General features: G+C 47.3%; 1 protein-coding gene and 1 non-coding gene across 2 annotated transcripts; one reads left to right on the forward strand and one right to left on the reverse strand.

The window, feature by feature from the left end:
* Positions 1–3,770: 3,770 nt before the first annotated feature.
* Was (WASP actin nucleation promoting factor) lies at positions 3,771–12,542 on the forward strand. Its single transcript, XM_028881324.2, has 12 exons — positions 3,771–3,968; positions 4,284–4,424; positions 4,977–5,063; positions 5,176–5,278; positions 5,387–5,428; positions 5,522–5,575; positions 6,678–6,852; positions 7,836–7,878; positions 8,065–8,218; positions 8,561–9,006; positions 9,200–9,314; positions 12,308–12,542. The coding sequence occupies exons 1-12, from the start codon at positions 3,837–3,839 to the stop codon at positions 12,361–12,363; spliced, it is 1,548 nt and encodes a 515-aa protein (XP_028737157.1). The 5' UTR covers positions 3,771–3,836; the 3' UTR covers positions 12,364–12,542.
* On the reverse strand, positions 11,016–11,117 carry LOC114701340. Its single transcript, XR_003735808.1, has one exon. It is a non-coding gene; the product is annotated as a U6 spliceosomal RNA (small nuclear RNA).
* Positions 12,543–22,380: the final 9,838 nt, after the last annotated feature.

Consider the following 22,380-nt stretch of genomic DNA (forward strand, 5'->3'; position numbering starts at 1 on the left):
ACTCTGTCTTTAAAAACCAAAAACCAAAACCAAAACCAAACCAAACAGAAAACCCCAGCAAAGTCAAAACAGGAAGCAGTTCTCCACCTGGAGGCCCTGGGGGCTGGGAGAGGGAGGTAATGCTGGAGCACCAGGTGCTGTATCCAGTTCTTGGGGGTTCCTGGTGTTCACTGTATTACTAAGAACTGATTTTAGAAGTTCTGCTTTCAGCTGCCATGGATTTGCCTTAGACCAGTTGCCCAGTCCAGAACAACCAACAAAGTTGGATTAAGGGTTCTGTTTTTTTTTTTTTTTTTTAATTTGTCTGAGGCCCAGGAGAGCAACTCACCCTTGAGGGCACCTTTTTCTCCAGTTCTGACAGCCTGTGATTAAAATAAAGCAGTTTTGAAGTATTGGTGCAAGTCAGTGGAAGAACTTAATAATGTGGACAGTATGCTAAATGATATTAAAATAATTAATAAATCATTATACTCCAGAGAGCTCATTCTGTTGGGGCCTGAAAATAACATATGATTTAGGGGTTTTTTTTTGGGGGGAGAGAGTTGTTTTTGTTTTAGAGAAAAAGTGTACATTTTCATTCTATTTGCTACTTATAAATTAGAAACAGAAACATAATCATGGTTATTTTTCTGTTTTTTTTTGAGACAGGGCTTCCCTGTATAGCTCTAAATTGGCCTGAAATTTACTTTGTAGACCAGCCTGGCCTTGAACTCACAGAGATCTTCTTGCCTCTGCCTCCCAATTAAAGGCTTGTGCCAACACACACCGACAGAAACACCACTATCAGATGTCAATGTAACAAGTACCCACTGGCAGAAGCCTAGAGGTTTAACCTCATGTGATGTAAAGGGGGCAGCTCTTGGGGCTTCTTACTACAGAGGTAAGAAGAAGATGGCGAAGGAAACCAGGAGGATCCGAACTGATTTCATTTGCATGTGGTGAGGGCTTTGCCCATGCACGGTGTGTGTGCCTAGCCTTCATGAAGGCCAGAATAGGGCACTGGATCCCCTAGAGCTGGAGTTACAGAAGCCTGTGAGCGGCCAGGGGGCTGCTATCTGGAAGAGCAGCCTGTGCTCTAGCTACGGAGTGATCTCTCAAGCCCCAAAGGAGAATTGTATCTTGGCATGTGAGCGGTTCCTTAGAGTTTAGAAACCCTTTCTCACAAAACGGGCCTCAGCCCACCCTTCCCAAACTTTGGAACCCTCGGCAGTTTGTGAGGCACCCTCCCCTGCAGGAAAATTTGCATAACAATTGTGCCTTCCCCCAAGAGGTGGCCTGTGAATATTGAGTGAGTTAACGCACATTGTGCTTTTTAAAGGCTCCAGAAAACAAAACAAAACCTGGGACAAGTTTCTTTGAGACCTAACACACTTCATCAGATTAAACATTATTAAGCCTCCCATTTATTCCTTCAACACATTTTCTTTTTGAGACAGGGTTTCATGTAGCCCAGACCAGCCTTTAACTCAATATGTAGTTGTGGCTGGCCTTGAACCCCTGATCCTCCTACCTCTCTTTTCCAAATTTTTGGATTGCATGTGTGTGCCATCACGCCCAGCAAACATACTTCTTGAATGTCTAGTTTGTGCCAGTTTCTAGAAATATGCTTAATAGAGAAATTCAATGTGTACTATTAAGACCTGCTCTTTCCTAAACACAAACGGAGGAGTGGATTCCAGGGTGGGGGAGGAGAGCTGGGAGGACAGGAGGAACATAAAAGAAAGAAAGAAGCCAGGTGTGGCAGCGCACGCCTTTGATCCCAGCACTCTGGAGGTAGAGGCAGATAGATCTCTGAGTTTGAGGCCAGCCTGGTCTACAGAGTGAGTTCCAGGACAGGCTCCAAAGCTACAGAGAAACCCTGTCTCGAAAAATTAGAATGCTTGCTTGGCACAGGAGGCTCTGGGTTTGATTATCATCACTACATAAAACATGGTGGCACTCGCTTGTAATCTCAGCACTTGGGGAGTAGGTGTAAGGATTATGCCGCTTAACCAACAGTAGGAGCTTTGGGATCAGAAGTTCAAAGGCCAACCTCAGCTACATGGAAAGTCAGAAGCTAGTCTATAAAACATTTCTTGTAGAAAAAATTCGATTAATTGAAATGTACATACACATACACACACACACACACACACACACACACACACACACACTACTGGGAATGCACACAATTCTGGGAGTGGAAACCAGAGTCTAATACACTGAGCCACTCACAGCTTGCAATCTCTCTCTCTCTCTCCTTTTTTTAAGAAAGGATCTCACTCTGTAGCTCTCTCTGCCTGTTCTGGAATTCCCTATGTAGACCAAGTTGTCCTCAAACTCCAAGTGATCTTCCTGCCTCTGCCTCCCAAGTTCTGGGGTTAAAAAGCAGTGCATCACCACACCCAACATACTACAATGGCCTTTTAAATCAGGAGGCAGAGTCAGGCGGATCTCTGTGAGTTCGAGGCCAGCCTGGTCTATAGAGTGAGCTCCAGGAAAGGCGCAAAGCTACATAGAGAAACCCTGTCTCGAAAAACCAAAATAAATAAATAAATAAATAAATAATAAACAAACCCAAATATGAACTTGCCCTCATCATTATGTTGGAGCAGCCAAGTTTGGTGGCATCTGTAATCCCAGCACATGGGAAGTGAAGGACAGGAGGTTCAGAAGTTGAATGTCACCCTCAGTTACATAGCAAGTTCAAGGTCATCCTAGACTAAGTGAAACACTATCACTCCCACTCCCAAATGAAAGAATATAAAAACAGATTGTAAGGGGCTTCAGGCCTGGAGGTGTCAAAGTTCTGTTTCTTGTGGGCACCATAAGCTATTTGGAGAAGAACTGAGAGGTTGGGGGAAGTTGGAGGAGCCATCTCAAAAGGCATTTGGAGCCTGACTTCAGGAGCTGAGGCCTTGAACCTGCAGGCATATAGAGCCAAAAGATTTCCAGGCAGGCCTGAGGACCTCCAATTCAGTTTTTTACCCATACCTGAGGCCTGCTCAGCATCCCAAACTGCTGCCCTATACCTGAGACCCTCCTAACTGGCCTGCCTCATCCAATAGCAATGGAATTAGAGGGCATGAGGGCACAGCTCCATGGTACAGCATGTGCTTAGCATGTACAACGTCCTGTATCCAATCCTCATCACCGAAAGTGGAGAAAAGCAAGCCTTCAAAGGTTACATACTTTCAAAAAGTCCCAACATAATACAAATCAATCAAGATGTTCTTGTAGTATTTGTTCAGACTGTGAAGTCCTTCCTTCCAGAACGAGGTTGATAAGAAGAGAGTAATTAGGGAGCTATAGGAGGCAAGGGTAAAGGATGGGGAAGTGAGTCCTGGGCTTGTATGTTGTTGGCAATGTTCAAGGCTGGAGAGGGCTTCCCTATGCCATTAAAAGGGAAAGCTGTAATGCAGTGATTCTTCAGCACCTAGAGCCGTGGACTCCACCCAGCCAGGCCAACCTGGAGCTTTGGGGAGGAAGGAGGTTCCACAGCCCTGGGACTACGCTCTGTGCAGCCAGGTCCTGCAGAAGTGCCTCCAATGGATGGCCTAGCTCTCAGTAACAACTAGAGCAAGGCCGAGCTGAGCCTGTCAGAAGGAAATGGCCCCGCAGAGAAGCGGGCGCGGAGGGAAGAAGCCCTGAGCTCCTTACAAACATGGTTCCAGCCAGGCAAATGGAGAACGGCCCAAACCAGCCCTAGAGAGGAGGACAAGCCCTCTGGGGGCCCCTGGAGGACTTGCTTCGCTTGTGGTTTATTGCACTTCCTGTTCCCTTGCTCACTGCGGAAGTTCCTCTTCTTACCCTGCACCCAGAGCTTGGCCGAAGAGCTCACTAGGGCAGAAGGCACCATGAGTGGGGGCCCTGTAGGAGGCAGGCCTGGGGGCCGAGGGGGCCCAGCAGCTCAGCAGAACATTCCTTCCAACCTCCTCCAGGACCATGAGAACCAGCGACTCTTTGAGCTGCTTGGCCGAAAATGCTCGGTGAGTTGGGGATCTCCTGATGCTCTCGGTCTCCCTCCCTCTCCTCCTCTTCCTCTCTACCTCTTCTTCCCCTTCTGCCTCCTACTCTTCCCCAAACTTCCCTGCCCCTCCTTCTTCCCATCTTTTCCTTTGCCCCATCTCCTCTCCCAGGATTCACTCCCCATGGTTTGTGGATCCCAGGACTATCTTGCTATCTACTCACCTTCCTCTGGCTCCAGCTCTTCCCCCCCCAAGCTCATGGCAGCCTCAGGCAGGCAAGGACCAGGCCGGGTTACCCATGAACAGACTCCACTGACCCCTGCTCTCCCATCGTAGACACTGGCCACTGCAGTTGTTCAGCTGTACCTGGCGCTGCCCCCCGGAGCTGAGCACTGGACCATGGAACACTGTGGAGCAGTGTGCTTCGTGAAGGATAACCCTCAGAAGTCCTACTTCATTCGCCTTTATGGTCTTCAGGTGACCCCATGCCCCCACTGGATAGGAAAGCTAGTTTCCAACCTACGAAACCAGTTTTTGGCCATAGCCCCAAGCCCTTGTTCATATCAGAGCTCCAGAGACAAAAACCATACAAATCCCAACGTGTGTTTTCTCATGCTGAGTGTGAGGTGACTGACCTCAGAAGGTCCATGTCAAGATCCCGATCTGCCCCCCCAAGCTCTCTGGAGCACCATATCTCTACCTGAGCCTCCGCTTCATATCTGTTCTAAATCCAACACGTTGGATATTCTTAGGCCTAGAATCTTAAATTCACAATGTTGAGCCCTCAATTCCTACATATAGGCCTCGAATCCCAGACCCGAAATCTCTCACATCAGTGACTGCTTCTGAGACTCTACTCCAATCCTCCATAGCAGACACCTAGAGCCCGGACTCTGATATTGAGCTGAAGATCTCGAAATAAGACTCTAGGACACCAAATCTGGACAGCATAGTCCCTGGTTAGAAAACCAAGGTCTGCCAGCCTGGGTGCCTGGATGCCAGCATGTCCCCCACCCTGCCCCTCTCTAGGCTGGTCGGCTGCTCTGGGAACAGGAGCTGTACTCCCAGCTGCTTTACCTCACACCCACCCCCTTCTTCCACACCTTTGCTGGAGATGTAAGTGACCAGCCCGGCCTTGGGCTTGGCAGCGGTTAGGGCAGGGGTGGTGGCGACGAGAAAGTCTGGGCCATGGGGAGTGCTAGTTGGCTGACCCCAAGGCATAATATAGGACTGCCAGGTAGGACTGAACTTTGCAGACGAGAGTGAAGCCCAGGCCTTCCGGTCCTTGGTGCAGGAGAAGATACAAAAAAGGAATCAGAGGCAAAGTGGAGGTAAGGGGGCCTTGGTGGGAGGTAGGTTAGGCAGAAGTGAGTACATGGGTGTGAGGCTAGAAAAGCCCTCTCAAGGCTATGGTTCTCAGTCCAACTATTTTACCACAGAAAGACGACAGCTACCGCCACCACCGGCACCAACCAGTGAAGGTGAGTCCTCTAGTTCAAGCAGAGGTTATGAGGAGCCAACCCAGAACCCCGTGGCAAGACTGTGACAGATCTTAACTTACTCCATTTTCCCAGAGAGAAGAGGAGGGCTCCCACCTCTGCCCCCACATCCAGGGGGAGACCATGGGGGTGAGTGGTGATTCTCGTGTCTCTGGAGAGATGATGGGAAGTTAGTAGATGAACGAGTAGTTGGGTGAATGCAAAAGTTGGTAAAGAGGTGGATGGATGGCTAGGTGGATGGGTGGGTGAGTGGATAGATGAGCACAGTGATGGATTGGAGGCAGATAGATAACTAAATTGGAAGATAGAGTGATGAGATATTATAAATAAATAGGTGAATGGGTATTTGGGTAAGTGGGTAATGAATGGATGGTTCAGTGAATTGATGAATGAGTATGTAAATGGATGAATAGTGAAAAAAGAAATAAATGAGAGCTGGTGAGATGGTTCAGCCTTTGTCACCAAGCCTGGAGACCTGAGTTCTAACCCCCAGAATCCACAGAAAGGTAAAAGGAGAGAACCACCTCCACAACATTGTCCTCTGACCTCCACAAATGTGTTATGCATGCATGCACACATACACACACATATCATATACTCACACACACAAAAATTAAATCACAAAAGTGAGATTAAGGCAGTGTGGCGCACACCTTTAATTCCAGCACTTGGGAGGCAGAGCCAGGCGGATCTCTGTGAGTTCCAGGCCAGCTTGGGCTACAGAGTGAGTTCCAGGAAAGGCGCAAAGCTACACAGAGAAACCCTGTCTTGGAAAAAAAATAGATTAAATGACATAATATTCTACCCATTGAAGATTAAATGATCAAATGAATAAATAACTTAATAAGCCATTTAGCTGACCAGCCAGAGAATGAAGAGTCAGTATTTGAATGATAAGCATACATGAATCAGTGACTGAATGGTTTTTGGGATCCATCCACCTCTCCATAGGCCTTGCCTTCACCCTGTCATCCATTCCTCCATGACCATCAAATATACACTTTTTTTTGAGACAGGGTTTCTCCGTATAGTTTTGGTGCCTGTCCTGCATCTGTAGCCCAGGCTGGCCTCAAACCCACAGAGATCCACCTGGCTCTGCTTCTCGAGTGCTGGGATTAAAGGCGTGCGCTACCACCGCCCGGCTACACTACTTCTTCTATAGTCTTTCTATTTCTTGCCCCTGTGCTTTGGCTAGTAGGTGGGTTGATCATTCACGTTCTTTTCTCTGTAGGCCCATCAGGTAGTCCACTATCTCTAGGACTTGTGACAGTCGACATTCAAAACCCTGACATCACAAGCTCCCGATATCGTGGGCTCCCTGCACCAGGCCCTGGCCCAGCTGATAAGAAACGCTCAGGCAAAAAGAAGATCAGTAAAGCTGATATTGGTGCACCAAGTGGATTCAAGTGAGAGCCTCTCCCTCTGTGAGCCCCAAGATCCCAATGGGTGGGAAAGCCTATGAAGAGGTGGACAGGGGTTGGGGATTTAGCTCAGTGGTAGAGCGCTTGCCCAGCAAGCTCAAGGCCCTGGGTTCGGTCCTCAGCTGGGGGTGGGGGGAGAAAAGAAAAAAAAAAAAAGAAGAGGTGGACAGCTGAGCAAATAGAAGGAGGGGCAGATGGGCGGATGAGTAGATGAATGGATGAATTAATTAACTAGTGGGTTGAAGGATGAATGGGTAGGTGACTGATTGGAGGGATAGATGGTGATAAGTGGGCAGGTGGTTGAGCATATCGGCAGGATATTGCTATGCAGGTTGATGGTTCACAGACAAAGTGGAGAGGGATAAAGAGACGGTCAGATGGACGAATGGATAGTTTATAAGTGAATACAAGTGTGAAGTAAAATGTAAAAATGCAAATGGATTGCCAAGTGTGGTAGAGCACTCCTGTAATCCCAGCACTTTTGAGATAGAGGCATTAAGGTCAAGGGTTCAAAGCCAGCTTCAACTACTTAGAAAGTTAGAAGCCAACCTAGGTTACATGAGAGCCTGTCTCAAAAAAACCACTCAGCCAAGAAAAAAGGTGGGGGAGGGGAAAGAGGAGGCGGGAAGGGCAGAAGGGAGGAAGGGTAGACAAGTAGACAAAGGAAAGAGAAATTGGTGGGCAAATTCGTAAACATGTATGTGAGCAGATGGGTGGGGGGACGGAGCAGGGGCGAATCAATGGTCTGACGGACGAATGTGACCCAAGGTAGACACGGGATCACCTGTGGATGGGAAAAAGAGGACCAAGTAAACAAACTGCAGACCTTCCTCATTTTGCCAACTCCTGCTCACATTTGCTCACTTGCTCTGGCCCCTCAGAGCCCCTCTGGGAAGGTGAGGGCAAGAGAGCTTTGCCAGGTGAGGGAAGACCCTGGGGCTTGACTGATACCCCCTTCTCCTCCCTAGACATGTCAGCCACGTGGGCTGGGATCCCCAGAATGGATTTGACGTGAGTAGCTCAAAGAACCCTGGACTCAACTTCCACCTACTCTCTTGTAGACCAAGGCTCAGACCCCACTCCCAGACCCAGACCTTCTCACAGCCTTCTCAGATTCCTCCTTGTGATGGCTTTGGTGATAATCTGTGCCCCTTCCTAATTCGCTTTATTCTTGAAACCGTGCTCTGCCCTGGGCAGGTGAACAATCTTGACCCGGATCTGCGGAGCCTGTTCTCCAGGGCAGGAATCAGCGAGGCCCAGCTCACTGACGCAGAGACCTCCAAGCTTATCTATGACTTCATTGAGGACCAGGGTGGGCTAGAGGCTGTACGGCAGGAGATGAGGCGCCAGGGTGAGCTCCCTTTTCTCTGTCCTGGGGGTTGTTACCCTAGAAATGCCCTCAAGCCACTCAGTTTTTCATGGAAAAGAATCAATAGTGTATCAGTTGGGGTACCTAGTTTACGAGTAAGAAAAAATAAAACCCGGCGCAGTGGCGGCACACGACTCCGGAGGCAGAGTCAAGTGGATCTCTTGAGTTTGAGGCCAGCCTGGGCTACAGACTGAGAGCCAGGACAGCCAGAGCTATGCAGAAAAACTCCGTCTCGAAAAGCCAAAAAGAAAAAGAAAAAAAAAAAGAAGCTCAGAAAACGAGTAAAAAATGATCAGACTTATGTGTTATTTTCCCCCTGTACAGATCCACTCCCACCACCACCGCCGCCATGCCGAGGAGGAGGAGGGGGAGGAGAGAGAGGAGGTGGAGGAGGAGGGAGCCAGCCCCTGCGACCTCCTATTGTGGGGAGTAATAAGGGTCGTTGTGGTCCACTGCCCCCTGTACCTGTGGGGGGTGCCCCACCCCCACCAACACCCCGGGGGCCCCCACCCCCAGGCCGAGGGGGCCCTCCACCACCACCCCCTCCAGCCACGGGACGATCTGGACCACCACCTCCTCCACTCCCTGGAGCTGGGGGACCACCAGTGCCGCCCCCACCCCCACCCCCACCCCCACCTCCACCCAGCACTGGGAGTGGGCCCGCCCCTCCCCCTCTCCCTCCTACTCTGGTGTCTCCCGGGGCGCCCGCACCTGGTGGAGGCCGGGGTGCACTTTTGGATCAAATCCGGCAGGGAATTCAGCTAAACAAGGTAAAGATAGGCAGGATAGATGCTCCTTGGGGGTCATGGTTGAGACTGATGAGCTTTGGGGTTCAGTGCTAAGTTGGAGATTGGTGTGGGCCCTTGAAAGGGACTGGAGTGTGTGGGGACAGAAGGGAGAAAGGGCAGGAGGAGCACTCTTCTCCAAGTCCTGAGCCTTCTGTGCCCCAATCTCTTGGTGCAGACCCCTGGAGCTACAGAGAACTCCGTACAGCAGCCACCGTCCCAGAGGTCTGAGGGCCTAGTGGGTGCCCTGATGCATGTGATGCAGAAGAGAAGTAGAGTCATCCATTCCTCAGGTGAGCCCACCCTGCCAGACCTGTGACCTGACTCCCGGGGCCAGCTAGAACTGGCCGGAAAACAACCCCAGGTGTCACTCATAATGGTGACACCAGAGGCCCACGTGGTGGTGTATGCCTGGAGTCCCTCCCCAGTGCTGGAAAAGTTGAGGAAGGAGGATCTTGAATTCCAGGGCAGCCGGAGTCAGGGAAAAAAAAGACCAGTTGACAGTAGAGCAGGCTGGAGATCAGCTTAGTGGCAGTGCACTAGCCTAGCGTGCTTAAGGCCTCAGGGTCCATCCCCAGCAATGAAAACACCAACCAACATTCACCCATCTGTGGATGGCAGTGTTAACATGAATTTGGAAAGCCAGGGTGGGGCTGCTGCGGTCCTCAGCATGGTTAACCTCGAGTCACCAGGCAACAGGAATACAATTAAGTGTATCTTTGACAATAACATTAACATATGTCGGGGGATGTCCACAATATGAACAGTAACTACCTATGTTCTGTGATATTAACATTAGTTGTATGATGAGGTCTTTCCTGGGGAGACACACCATCTACTCACCCTGGATAGGGAGCCCATGGCAGACCCAAGAACAGATACCACCAAAGTCCAACGTGGTGAATCAATGACTTTTATTGAGGTTACTTACTGGAACAGGGGGGAAGGGTGACTTACAGGAACAGGAACGACTCAAAGACAACAATATGATCAAAGCCCACCCCAGCATGGGGGCCAGCTCACAAAAGCTGGGAGCCTGGAGCACAACAAGTTGGGAGTGTCTTTTCCAAATAACTCAGTTGGGCTAAAACCTCTTCCAGGCAGCTCAGCTGGTTTCTGCTTCCAGGCAGCTGGTCTGGTCTCAGAGTCGTCTTTAAAGATGGCTTGCCCCAGAGTGACTCACAGTAGTCTTTATTGCTGATTGTGAGAGGCAGAGGCCTGGGAAATCTGGTCAGTTTCAGGGACTCCTTGCAGCTCTTGGGAATTGTTTATCTTCTGGCTTAAGGAGCTTTCATGCCAGATGGAATGTTTCAATCTCCAGCTCATAGAAAACAGACAACACCATCACTATGTGAAGATACTACTATAAAGAACTCCATCTTTGGTCAAGAGCCCGGACTGCTCTTCCAGGGCACATGGGTCAACTCCCAGCACCCAGACGGCACCTCACAGCTATCTCTAACTATAGTTCCAAGGGATCCAACAGCCTCCTCTGGCCTCCACAGGCGCCAGGCACATACTTGAGGCACAAACATACATGCAGGCAAACACTCATACATAAAAAAAAAAACTAAGAAAAAAATAAGAACTCCATCTTTGCTGGGCTGGTGGCTCAGCACTTGGGAAGAGGAGGCAGGTGAATCTCTGTGAGTTTGAGGCCAGCCTGGTCTACATAGAGTTCCAGGCTAGCTAGGGCTACATAGAGCCTGTTTCGAAAACAAAAACACAAGGGGCTGGAGGGTAAAGGCACCTGCTGCCAAGCCTGTTGACCTGAGTTCGACCAACATCCAGCATTCATGTGGTAGAAGTAGAGAACCAATCCCTGCAAGTTATTCTCTGACCTCTATGCTTACTTGTACATGGGCCCACACACAAATTAAAGACATACTTTAAAAAAGAGAAACTTCTTTTTTTGGCAATAATATTAAGTCCAATAATTCACAGAATCACATCAACTCATTGTGTGATAATATCATAACCTAGCCTTTTTGTGCAAAACTATGGGCCTCTTCATGAATTTTCGTACCATCATTGTACAGAGGCCATGCTAATCTTCTCTGTACCATTCCATATGCTCTGTATGGGCTGCTAGGCACTATCCTAGCCTTTCTACAATTATGTTAAGAACTGAATGTGCCAACTATCCTGTCATTAACCCAGTATGTGAGGGTAATACTAATCTTGGCCTATTTCCAATAGGTTGAGAACAAGTTAACAACAATGCCATTAACTGCAACTTGACAATAATATTAATATTAACCTGAGTATGTCCACAAGACTAATGTGAATCCATTATGTGATAATATTTTAATAAATCTCATCATTTGACAATATTCTCATTAACTTCATTCAGAATCAACAATATTAGCATTAGTTGACCAAGGAACAATAATAAATTACCCCACTTTTGCTAATGTTTAAACCTGCCATACTAAGTAACACAGGAGTTATCACGAATATCCAGACTAACAACATGTGATGATTGTTGTCTGTGGCAAGGTCTCCTGTAGCTTCCCATCTTCCTGCCTCCACCTCCCCAGGGCCAGAATAACATCACCACCACTCCAAGTTGATGTGGTGCTGGTACTCAAACCCAGTGCTGCTTCTTTTTTTTTTTTTTTTCTCAAGACAGGGTTTCTCTGTGTAGTTTTGGTGCCTGTCCTGGAACTCACTCTGTTGCCCAGGCTGGCCTCAAACTCACAGAGATCCGCCTGCTTCTGCCTTCTGAGTGCTGGAATTAAAGGCGTGCACCACCACCACCCGGCTTTTATTTTTTTAAGACAGGGTCTGACTATGTAACCCAGGCTAGCCCAGAACTCACAATGCCTAAGCTAGCCCGGTCTCAAATTCATGATCCTCCTGCTTCAACCTCCCAAGTGCTGAAGTTACAATGCATGCATTGCTATGTGCAGCTCTATTAACATTTTGTTGTTGTTTTTAAGACAGGGTCTCACTGTTATATAGCCCTGTCGTCCTGGATCTTGCTCTATAGACCAGGCTGGGCTCGAACTCACAGAGATCCACCTGCCTCTGCCTCCAGAGTACTAGAATTAAAAGCCTGTGCCACCACACCCAGCTCAACATTTTTAAAAAAAATACTGCATGGACTTGAACTCCAGCTAGAACACCCCTTACCCAAATCCCTATTTTGACCAGGGTGTGCCTCTAGCAGAAAACTTTGGTCTCCCCGGGCTGAGTCTTTACCTCCTAGGCCATAGGAATGTTTTCCGGGCCTGTGATCCTACTTTCTTATCCTGAGTCATACTCTGAACCTTTCTTCCTCCAGATGAAGGGGAGAGTCAGGCCGGTGAAGATGAAGAGGACGATGAATGGGATGACTAAACCGGGTTCCTTCCTGCAGGCCAGGCGCTGTCACTCTGCCATCCAGATCCCCCTCCACTATTAGCTTCGAAATTTGAGTTGTGGTTGAACCTCAACCCACTCTAAGCTCAGCATCCAATCTTAAACAAAAAGTTCAGTTCTTATAACTCAGGGATTAAAAAGAAAGCTACGTCTTTGTGTCTCCGTGTGTGTGTGCATTTGTGTTTGAATCCTAAATGTGTGATTTGGGCTTCTATCCCCCACAGTTCCTTTTGTACACTGATCTCATATTATTTAGCCTTTCCTGTGTATATTCATTTATTCCTTTAAGCTTTCAGTCACTTAGTCTGTATCTCTTTTTTTTCCCTTCCCCTTCCCTGAAGTTTAAAAACAGGCTTTAAAATGTGTTATTATTTTGGGGAAAAGAGCTAAGACAGTCTAAGTATGTTTCCTAGGCTGTCCTCAAACTCTTTGGCTTAAGCAACCCTCCTGCCTCAGCCTTCTAAGTGCTGGGGCTCCAGACATGTGCCACCATATCTGGCTTCAGCCTATATTTTGTTTCTTTCTTTTATGGTGTGTATATGCATGTGTGTGTGCAGGGTGTGTGTGTGTGTGTGTGTGTGTGTGTGTGTGTGAGAGAGAGAGAGAGAGAGAGAGACAGAGACAGAGAGAGAGAGAGAGAGAGAGAGAGACAGAGAGAGAGAGAGAAAGAGAGGCGGGGGTGGTGGTGGTGGTGGTGGTATGTGTGTAGGCCAGAGGTTGATACTGGATACCGCTGTCAATTGCTCTTAGTTTTGAAAGATTTTTCTTTTGTTTTGTTGTCGTTGTTTGAGCCAAGAGTCTCTCCATGTAGCCCTTGTTGCCCTGGAACTTGCTCTCTAGACCACACTGGGCTGAACTCATGAGAGATCTGTCTGCCTCTGTCTCCCAAGTGCCACCATGCCTGACTAGATTTTTGTTTTGTTTTGTTTTTTCGAGACAGGGTTTCTTTGTGTAGCTTTGCGCCTTTCCTGGAACTCACTCTGTAGCCCAGACTGGCCTCGAACTCACAGAGATCCTCCTGCCTCTGCCTCCTGCGTGCTGGGATTAAAGGTGTGTGCCACCACTGCCCAGCAGTACTTATTTTTTAAATGTATTTTTAAGTTAAGACACAGTGTCATCATTTCCCTCTTCCCTTCTTCTGTCCAACTCATTCCGTGTGCTTACAGTCCATGGCTTGTTTTTCTTTTTTTTTTTTTTTTCCTTTTTTCCTTTTTTTTTTTTTTTCGAGACAGGGTTTCTCTGTGTAGCTTTGCACCTTTCCTGGAACTCGCTTGGTTGTCCAGGCTGGTTGTTTTCTTATTGTTACCATGTCTCTTAGAAATGACAGTGAAGCTACATTCAGGATGGCTCCCCAATATTCTTTAGCTGCCTACACAATACCAACAGACATGCTGTCGTGGAAGGGAGTGATCTCCCAGGGTCCCACCTCTAGACGAGGAATGATGAGCCTGGCTTTTCACACGAGTGCTTGGATCAAAGTCAGATCCTCACATTTATATGGTAGGCACTGTACAGTCAGAGCCCGCGCCCCGGCCGCTAGCCTGAATTGATTTCCTGCTTTTTGTCTTGAAACAAACAATAACTGCCAGACATTTCTACAGGGGCCAGGAGATAGATGAGAGACAAGGAGCAAGAAAGCTGTTTCTCAGTCGTGGTCAGTGCTGTGGAGTTGCTGAGTCATTGATAAAAGACAGCGTTCTAAAGGAGCACGCTGGGTCGTCGTCCAGTTTGCTAGAGGCAGCAGCAGGTGTGCCGGATCTGAAAGAAGACAAGGGTAGATCAGGGGGAATGTAGGGAAAAGGGCATTCCAGGCGGGGCGCAGACCATGCAAAAGTCCTAAGGCTGGCCATGAGGGCGAGTGTGGCTAACCAGTAGGAAAGTCCTTTATTTACACACTTAATCCCCCCCACCCCCTCTATTGTTTTGAGACAGGGTTTCATGCAGGGGTCTTGAGATTCTTGGGCTTGCTAAGTCAGCCTGGCCTTGAACACGTGATCCTCCCTCCTCCATCTCCCAAGTGAGTGCTGCTGGCTTGCAGATCTGTGGCACCATGCTTAGCTTAATTATTTTTTAGGTGGATACGATGTGAGTTGAAGCACACAATGAGCAGTCTCTCTCTCTCTCTCTCTCTCTCTCTCTCTCTCTCTCTCTCTCTGTGTGTGTGTGTGTCTCTGTCACACACATACACACACACACACACACACACACACACACACAGGATTCTGATTCTGACAGGACCACCCTCTCAGCTCTGTCCAGTTGTCAAAACACATGGAGCTCGAACTTCTCTAGACTCCAAGCAAGCTGTCTCACCCAGCCTGCTTCCTAGCGTACGTACGCATCGACAATAGCAGTATTACAGGTCACCAACTGAGATCCCACTGTCTCCCACTTCAGGGACTTTTTTTCCAGAAAGAAAAAGAAAATGTAATCCAGAACTCTCATTTCCAAGGGAGCAATTAGAAAGGTTTGCATATTAAAGCCTAGAACTGAAGCCCATGCCCCTTCCCATTTCTGAAATCTGGTAGATTCAAGATCTTTGTTACCTATCTGAGGAGGAAGAGAGGAGAAGACGGGAAGATAATGCCGAGGAAAAACAAGTCTAGAAAGGTCAAGGGACTTGCTCAGGGTCATCTTGTTCTTGTGTGGTGCTGGAGATTGAACACAGGACCCCATCCATGCTAGCCAAGTGCTCTACTCCTGAACTATGACCCTAGCCCCTCGTAGTCTATTTTTCTACTCCAAGTAAAAGAATTTTTTATTTTTTTCATGACAGGGTTTCTCTGTGTAGCCCTGGCTGTCCTGGATCTCACTCCGTAGCCCAGGCTGGCCTCAAACTCACTTAGATCGGCCTGCCTCTGCCTCCCGAGTGCTGGGGAGGAGGCATCCAGCGATGACAGATGTTTTCAATCTGCAAGATGAGTAAAGAATGGAGTGGAAGATGGGGTCAGGGAGGATTGGGAGATGGAGGACACAAACACAGTGGAAGTAGTAATGGAGGAAGCTGGGCATGGCTATGCATTCACCCTTAGGAAACTTGCTGGGGAAGGGAGAATCTCCCCCTAGCCGAAGGAGCCCATCTGAGGGTTCCCTACATTCTTTAATGTTTCTTCATCCCCACCCTGGCCAGGTCCTGGGCTAGGCAGATGGGCAGTGGGGTTAGAAAGAGTCTGTAAGTATCACCTATGCCCCATCTCAGCCATCCACACAAACCTTAGAAATCTAGTTTTGGGACCCCTTTGTCTATGAAGAAACCACCCAAAGCCCAAGGAGCCTAACTGGAGCAGGCCCAGCTGGGGTGAAAGAATTGATCTAGGAGCTAGTAGCTCAGTGCTTATCTAGTGTACATGAGCCCTGAGTTTGATCTCAGCACAGAGAAAGAGAAACATAAGGAGAGAAAAAGAAGAAACGATAAATTGAACAGAGCAAGTTGTTTGATCTCTGGGCATCAGTATCCTCAGGGGTTTTTGTTGTTTGTTTGTTTGTTTGGTTGGTTGGTTTTTTGAGGCAGGGTTTCTCTGTGAAACTGCCCTGGTTGTCCTGAAACTCTCTCTGTAGACCAGGCTGGCCTCGAACTCAAAGATCTACCTGCCTTTGCCTCGTGAGTGCTGGGACTAAAGGCATGTGCCATCCTCCACCCACTGCTATCCCAGTTTTTAAAATGAGGATAAAACATGCTTTATGACTGGGACTATGACAAAAATCAGTTACATGAAATATTCAAAGTACCTGGTGCTTGTGGACATCAATAAATGATAGCTGTTTAGTATCATAGTTGTGCTGTTATTATTAGTACTGGATTTTGTTGACTTGCCATTGATTAACTAACTAATGTGCCATCATTATTTGATGTACCACTAAGAAAAAGAGAAAAAAACCATCACCATTTCAAATATGACTCACCAGGACTTGAATATGTAGGTTGATTCAAATATGATTTAAAAAAATCAAATGCTTCTCGAGCCTTTCTGATGATGTCATTTATCTTGCATTGTTTCTACATGTATGTTCCCATGTGGAAACTCATTACACTGTGTTCCATATCAACCCTTCTGTACATACGTTATATTCCAATATGAGGTTGACATTAAAGTAGGTCTGACCTACGTGCCTTGCAATGGACAAAACTTTGCGTTGGCGCCATCACTGGGCAAGACAATGTACACAGTCGGTGCTTCCTTAGTGCAGAATATGAACAAACAGTGGCAGGTGCCACTGCAGATGACCCTTCTTTTTTAAAATCATTTATTTATTTTTATTTTTATGTGCATTGGGGTTTTGCCTACATGTAGGTCTGTGTGAGGGGGCTTGATCCCCTGGAACTGGAGTTATAGACAGTTGTAAGCTGCCATGGGGGTGCTGGGAATTGAACCCAGGTCCTCTGGAAGAGCAGCCAATGCTCTTAACCTCTGAGTCATCTCTGAAGCTCCCAGATGATCCTTCTTTTGAGTTCTCCTAAAAGAGTAGCTAGTATACTGGAAACATCCCTTTTCCAGATGAGCAGGAGGTGACCATGCCCAAGTCTTTCATCACTTGAAGAAACTACTCAAAGTAACACAATTCAGTGATGTGTGAAGGCCTTCATTAAACGCTGGAGGCAGGAATTGAAGCCATGTGATCAGGCTCTAAAATCTAGGCTTCACTGTAGTTACCTTATTATTTATTTTTTGGTTTTTGGAGACAGAATTATTCTATGTAGCCTGGCTGTCCTGGAATTCACTCTGTAGATCATGCTGGCCTTGAACTCACAGAGATCTGCCTTCCTCTACCTTCCGAGTGCTGGAATGAAAGGCATGGGCCACCACACCGGACTGTTTGTGTTCGGCCAAGGGTTGCTGGCCACCATGCATAGAACCTCTTCCCCCTCTCAGCATCTAGATACTCAGGGGTCACATCATAAACCATTTGCATGAGTTAGACTGGTCGAGTGGACTCCTGGGAGTAGGAAAGTCCTGTCTGCTTGGGAGACTAAGGAGGACCAATGTACTATTCTAGAAATAAATGGAGATGATTATATGGTAGGAATTAATGCTGTTGACTTCCCACTCACAGCAAGCAGGACTAACAGGCAGACAGAATACCTGTGCTGGATAGTTTTATATCAACTTGATACAAGCTAAAGTATATCTGAGAAGAGGGAACCTCAATTGAGAAAAATACCTCCATAAGACTGGGCTGTAGGTAAATCTATAAGGCATTTTCTTAATTAGTGATTAATATGGAAGGGCCTAGCCCATTTGTGTGTGGTGCCACCCCTGGGCTGGTGGTCCTGGGTTCTATAAGAAAGCAGGCTGAGCCGGGCAGTGGTGGCACACGCCTTTAATCCCAGCACTCGGGAGGCAGAGCCAGGCATATCTCTGTGAGTTCGAGGCCAGCCTGGGCTACCAAGTGAGTTCCAGGAAAGGCACAAAGCTACACAGAGAAACATTGTCTTGAGAAAAAAAAAAAGAAAGAAAAGAAAAAAAAAAAGAAAGCAGGCTGAGTAAGTCATGGGGAGCAAGCCAGTAAGCAGCACTCCTCCATGGCCTCTGCTTCAGGTCCTGCCTCCAGGTTCCTGCCCTGCTTGAGTTCCTATTCTTACTCATTTAGTAATGAACAGTGATACGGAAGTGTAAGCCAAAAAAACCTTTCCTCCTCTCTAACTTGCTTTTTGCTCACAGTGTTTCATTGTAGCAATAGAAACCCTAACTAAGACAATACCCATTATGCCCGTGAAGGAATGAATTTACTAGCAAGATCCATCCAATTGAGCAGCAGAGTCTCCAGACTTGATGTCCGACACAAGGAAAAGGAATGTGTCTTCAAAAGTGCTGGTGCCCCTCTCACCATTTTGTGTCACGTAGGGTTAGTGAAGGGCGTGTCCTCTGGGCCTTCCCATTGCAGGGGATTAGGTTTCACACAGTGTCCCTACTCTAACATTCCAATTTTCCTGAGCCTTCAAATCCCTTCATCAACACTAAGCCAAAGGATGTCAGGCATCTCCAACTCCTTTTCAGTAGGCCAGCTTATGACAAATGCTTCTTGGCCAATTTTTTTTTTTTTTTTGGTTTTTTGAGACAGGGTTTCTCTGTGTAGCTTTGGAGCCTATCCTGAAACTCACTCTGTAGCCAAGGCTGGCCTCGAACTCACAGAGATCCTCCCAAGTGCTGGGATTAAAGGTGTGTGCCACCACAGCCCGGCACTTCTTGGCCAAAAATTCAAACAAACTGCTGACACCTTTTAACTGAGTGGGTCTCTGTATTAGACCTAGAATCTCCACTCAGTGGGCCCTTATCAATAAACTCAGCCTGATCCAGTTTTATGTTCCTGCCACCATTATCCCACACCAATCCATTCCCACACATATTCCCAGACTTCTGCTTGAATGAATGAGCAAGCTCATTAAGCTCTTTAGTAGTGTAGCGCACCTCCTCATGGACTACACTTTCCACCTCCTCTAGGAGCCGCTTTGCCTTGAGTCTGGTTTTAGGTCATGAGGCAACTATTGGTGGCCCTGAGGGACATCGGTATTGTCTTGACTGGCGTCTCCGTCAGAGAAGGTCACTGTTGGTTTAGCAGACAACTGGGGATTAATTTCCTCAGTCAAATTCAGAAAAGGCACTATTTCAGGGGGTGTGGGTACATCATCTGCTGAGGGTGGAGAGACTACTTCCTCAGGTGAGATAAACCCTGAGAATCTGAGGGTTCCAAGTTCTCAGCTTCAGTAGGGTCTTCTCACACATCCCCATCCCAAGTCACTGGAGGAGCCCATTCTTTACCAGTTAATATCCTTACTTTAATTGCCGATGCCCTCTGAAGTTGGCATTTGAATTTTCGCTGTAACTCACACAAACTCATACTGAGGGCTTTGGTTTGATTTTCCACAACTTGAGCTCTGGCTGCTGGAGAGAGGATTCTCTTCCAGGCCACACTTAGAAACCTTTAGCCTGTTTACGCACATCTGGAGCTGGTCAGTTTTATCACTGACTTCATTACTGTCCTTCTGCATTCTGAGATGCTGGGAGTGCATTTTTTCCATTGTCACTTTATCCAGAGATGGTAGGAGAAACCAACCAGCATCATTATTTTCATTATTTTTTTTTCCTCATCAATTGTCCAAAGTTTTATATCCAGAGTCACCAAATCCATTGTCTCTCACAACTGGTGAATCAGGATCATCAGATAAATTGTTTCCTTAAGTTTGTAAAACAGTTCACACCATGGACTCTCAGTACTCTCCAAGCTTCTGGGAGAGGCTTCAGTAACTGGAAGGGTTGGCAAATTGGAAAGCCTATTCCAGATACTTAAAGGAGTCATCCTCAGACTTCTGTTTCTCTAGAACCACTTCTGGTACAAAATCTGTATTAGTCAGGGTTCTTTAGAGGAACAGAACTTATAGAATAAAATAATATATGGGATTGATCAGAATGGCTTACAGGCTGCCGGGCTCCTGGAAGTCCAACAATGGCTGTCTACCTATGGAACGTCCAAGAAGCCAGTAGCTGATCTGTCCCAGAGGCTGGATGTCTCAGCTGGTCTCTATTACATGCCAGGATCCTGAAGAAGTAGTTCTAGTGCCAGGGAAGGAATGGACTTGCCAGCGAGAGGGAGGGCAAGCAGGCAGAGAGAGCGAGCTTCCTTCTCCCACGCCTTTCACACAGGCCGCCAGCAGAACATCCAGGCGCACATTCAAGGTGGAATGTTCCCACCTCAAAAGATCTGGATTAAAAGGGGGTCTTCACACTCAAAATGATTTAATTAAGAAAAAGTCCTTGCCTTTAATCGCAGCACTTGGAAGGTCGAGGCACGTGGATCTCTCTGTGAGTTCGAGGCCTGCCTGGTCTAGAGTGAGTTCCAGGACAGCCAAGGCTACACAGAGAAACCCTGTTTCAAAAAACAAAAACAAAAAACCAACCAACCAACCAAACAAAACCAAAACCAAATCGTAATTTTGGAGATCACGAAGGCAAACAATTCACTCTTAGTCTCCCCCCAGCTTTGCTATAGCTAACTCCTCGGAGCGGATCTGCTTAATCGCTCAAAGCAGTCTCTGGCCAGAGTGGCTTTGTGCTCCCTGCCCTATTCGGTATCTTAGATCGCAAGGTTAAGCAACTTCCTGACTTAAAGAAATGAGTCAGCAAACTTGCTAATCAGTAACTTTTCTCTAGATTTACGGACTCTGGAACATCCAATGACCTTCAGACAACAGCTTACATTTCAGAAAAGCAGGCCACTGTGGAATTTATGACCTTCCCATCCTTCCTCAAACTGGACAGTTTCCTCAGATCCCTTGGTTGCCTTATACCTGCAGACCCTGAACGAGATGGTCTTTGTTGGTGACAGTCTCCTCCCTTGTTTGTTGACTTTCCAAATCAATCGTCTTCTTTGGTCCCAACCTGTCCTTGAGTCACTGGTCTTTTCTAGTGATGAGCAAATCAATTTTGGTGCTCTAACAACAGAGCTAACCTTGGCAGTTTCAGGCTGGCTGACCAAGTCTGTAGCTTCCTGCCAGGCAGCTGTTTCTGGTGGCTGGTTGTCTACCTTGGCTGAATCGCATGCTAGTGAGGGTTCTGACTGATCACCCACAGGTAGTATGGTTAGTGGGATACAGACTGACTACCGGGGTGTCTGACAACATGCTGAGAGGAAGAATGACTAAGTCACAGGTCAGCCGATTAACAGCTGTCAGTGAAGCTCCCTGACTCCTTGGATGCATATAGATGCCGACTGTCTGTCCTGATAGAATCCACGTCTCCCTGAGGGACCCAACACATCCAAAGATACTGATTGATTGACTCATAGTGGGAATGAGAAATGATAGATTCATTATAGGAAACCAGCTTGACATGACCACAGCCATTTCAGTCATAACCTCAGATGGTGAAGCACATGACCTCAGCACTTTCCAAACCTACAGGATGAACAAAGTCATTAAGTTACGTCAGGTGGCCGTTCGGAGGTGGCTGATGGGTGGTGGCACGCACTTTTAATCCCAGCACTCAGCACTCGGGAGGCAGAGGCCGGAGGGTCTCTGTGAATTCGAGGCCAGCCTGGGCTACAGAGTGAGTTCCAGGACAGGCTCCCAAGCTACACAGAGAAACCTTGTCTTGAAAAACCAAAAACCAAACCAAACCAACCAACCAAAACAAACAAACAAAAAAAACCCACAGAAAGAAAAACAAAAAGTCCCAAAAACCCTTCCTCCTGCCGTAGAGTGTAGAGTTTCTCTTGTTTTGTTGACACTAGAGATACAATTAAGTTTGTAAATCTGTAATAAATTTCACTTTGTGAAATCCTCGATTTTTCTGACTCTTTTGTACATGTTCATGTTTTTGTACATGTTCCTCTGGGTTGTATACATATGCATACACATATATAGGCTTGTGGTCAATGTTGGGCGTCTTCCTTGATTGCTATCCATTTTATTTTAATTTTTATTGCATTTACTCGGGGTGTGTGTGTATGCACAATAGCAAACAGGGGCCTCCTGTCGCAATCCCTTCAGCATCGGAGTCACAGACGTGTTGCTGAGGCTCTGAATTCAAGCCCTTACGCTTACATGGAATTCAAGCCCTTACGCTTACATGGAATTCAAGCCCTTACGCTTACATGGAATTCAAGCCCTTACACTTACATGGAATTCAAGCCCTTACGCTTACATGCAATTCAAGCCCTTACGCTTACATGGCAAAGACTTTACCCCTCGCCCAATTCTTTCTTTGGTCTCTCAGCATCTTCTGCCTTTAGTGGCCAGTTCTCACACACGGAGTTTTTCCTTTAAATCAGGGGATCCACTGACGGGTGACCCCAAGGTTTGATCATACCCCTCCCTATTGTGAGGGCCTAGCTAGGTGCTGTAGCCACTGATCAACCACGGTGTAAATGAGGAGTAACCAAAGTGAACCACAGTAACCACGTGGCAGTGTGACTGTCCAGAGAGCACTTTGAGGAGCTGACAATGATTTGTCCTGACCTAATCCCAGGCTACCTCAGGATATCATAGGTGGACGTCGCAGT

The sequence above is a fragment of the Peromyscus leucopus genome, chromosome X, assembly GCF_004664715.2.
Source record: "Peromyscus leucopus breed LL Stock chromosome X, UCI_PerLeu_2.1, whole genome shotgun sequence".
Lineage (NCBI taxonomy): Eukaryota > Metazoa > Chordata > Mammalia > Rodentia > Cricetidae > Peromyscus > Peromyscus leucopus.

Bases quoted from the DNA above. Each gene is read 5' to 3' on its own strand.
- Was (XM_028881324.2), top strand. From the start codon at position 3,837: ATGAGTGGGGGCCCTGTAGGAGGCAGGCCTGGGGGCCGAGGGGGCCCA. The intron at 3,969-4,283 runs GTGAGTTGGGGA...CTCCCATCGTAG, and splicing joins TGCTTGGCCGAAAATGCTCG to ACACTGGCCACTGCAGTTGT. The intron at 7,879-8,064 runs GTGAGTAGCTCA...TGCCCTGGGCAG, and splicing joins ATCCCCAGAATGGATTTGAC to GTGAACAATCTTGACCCGGA.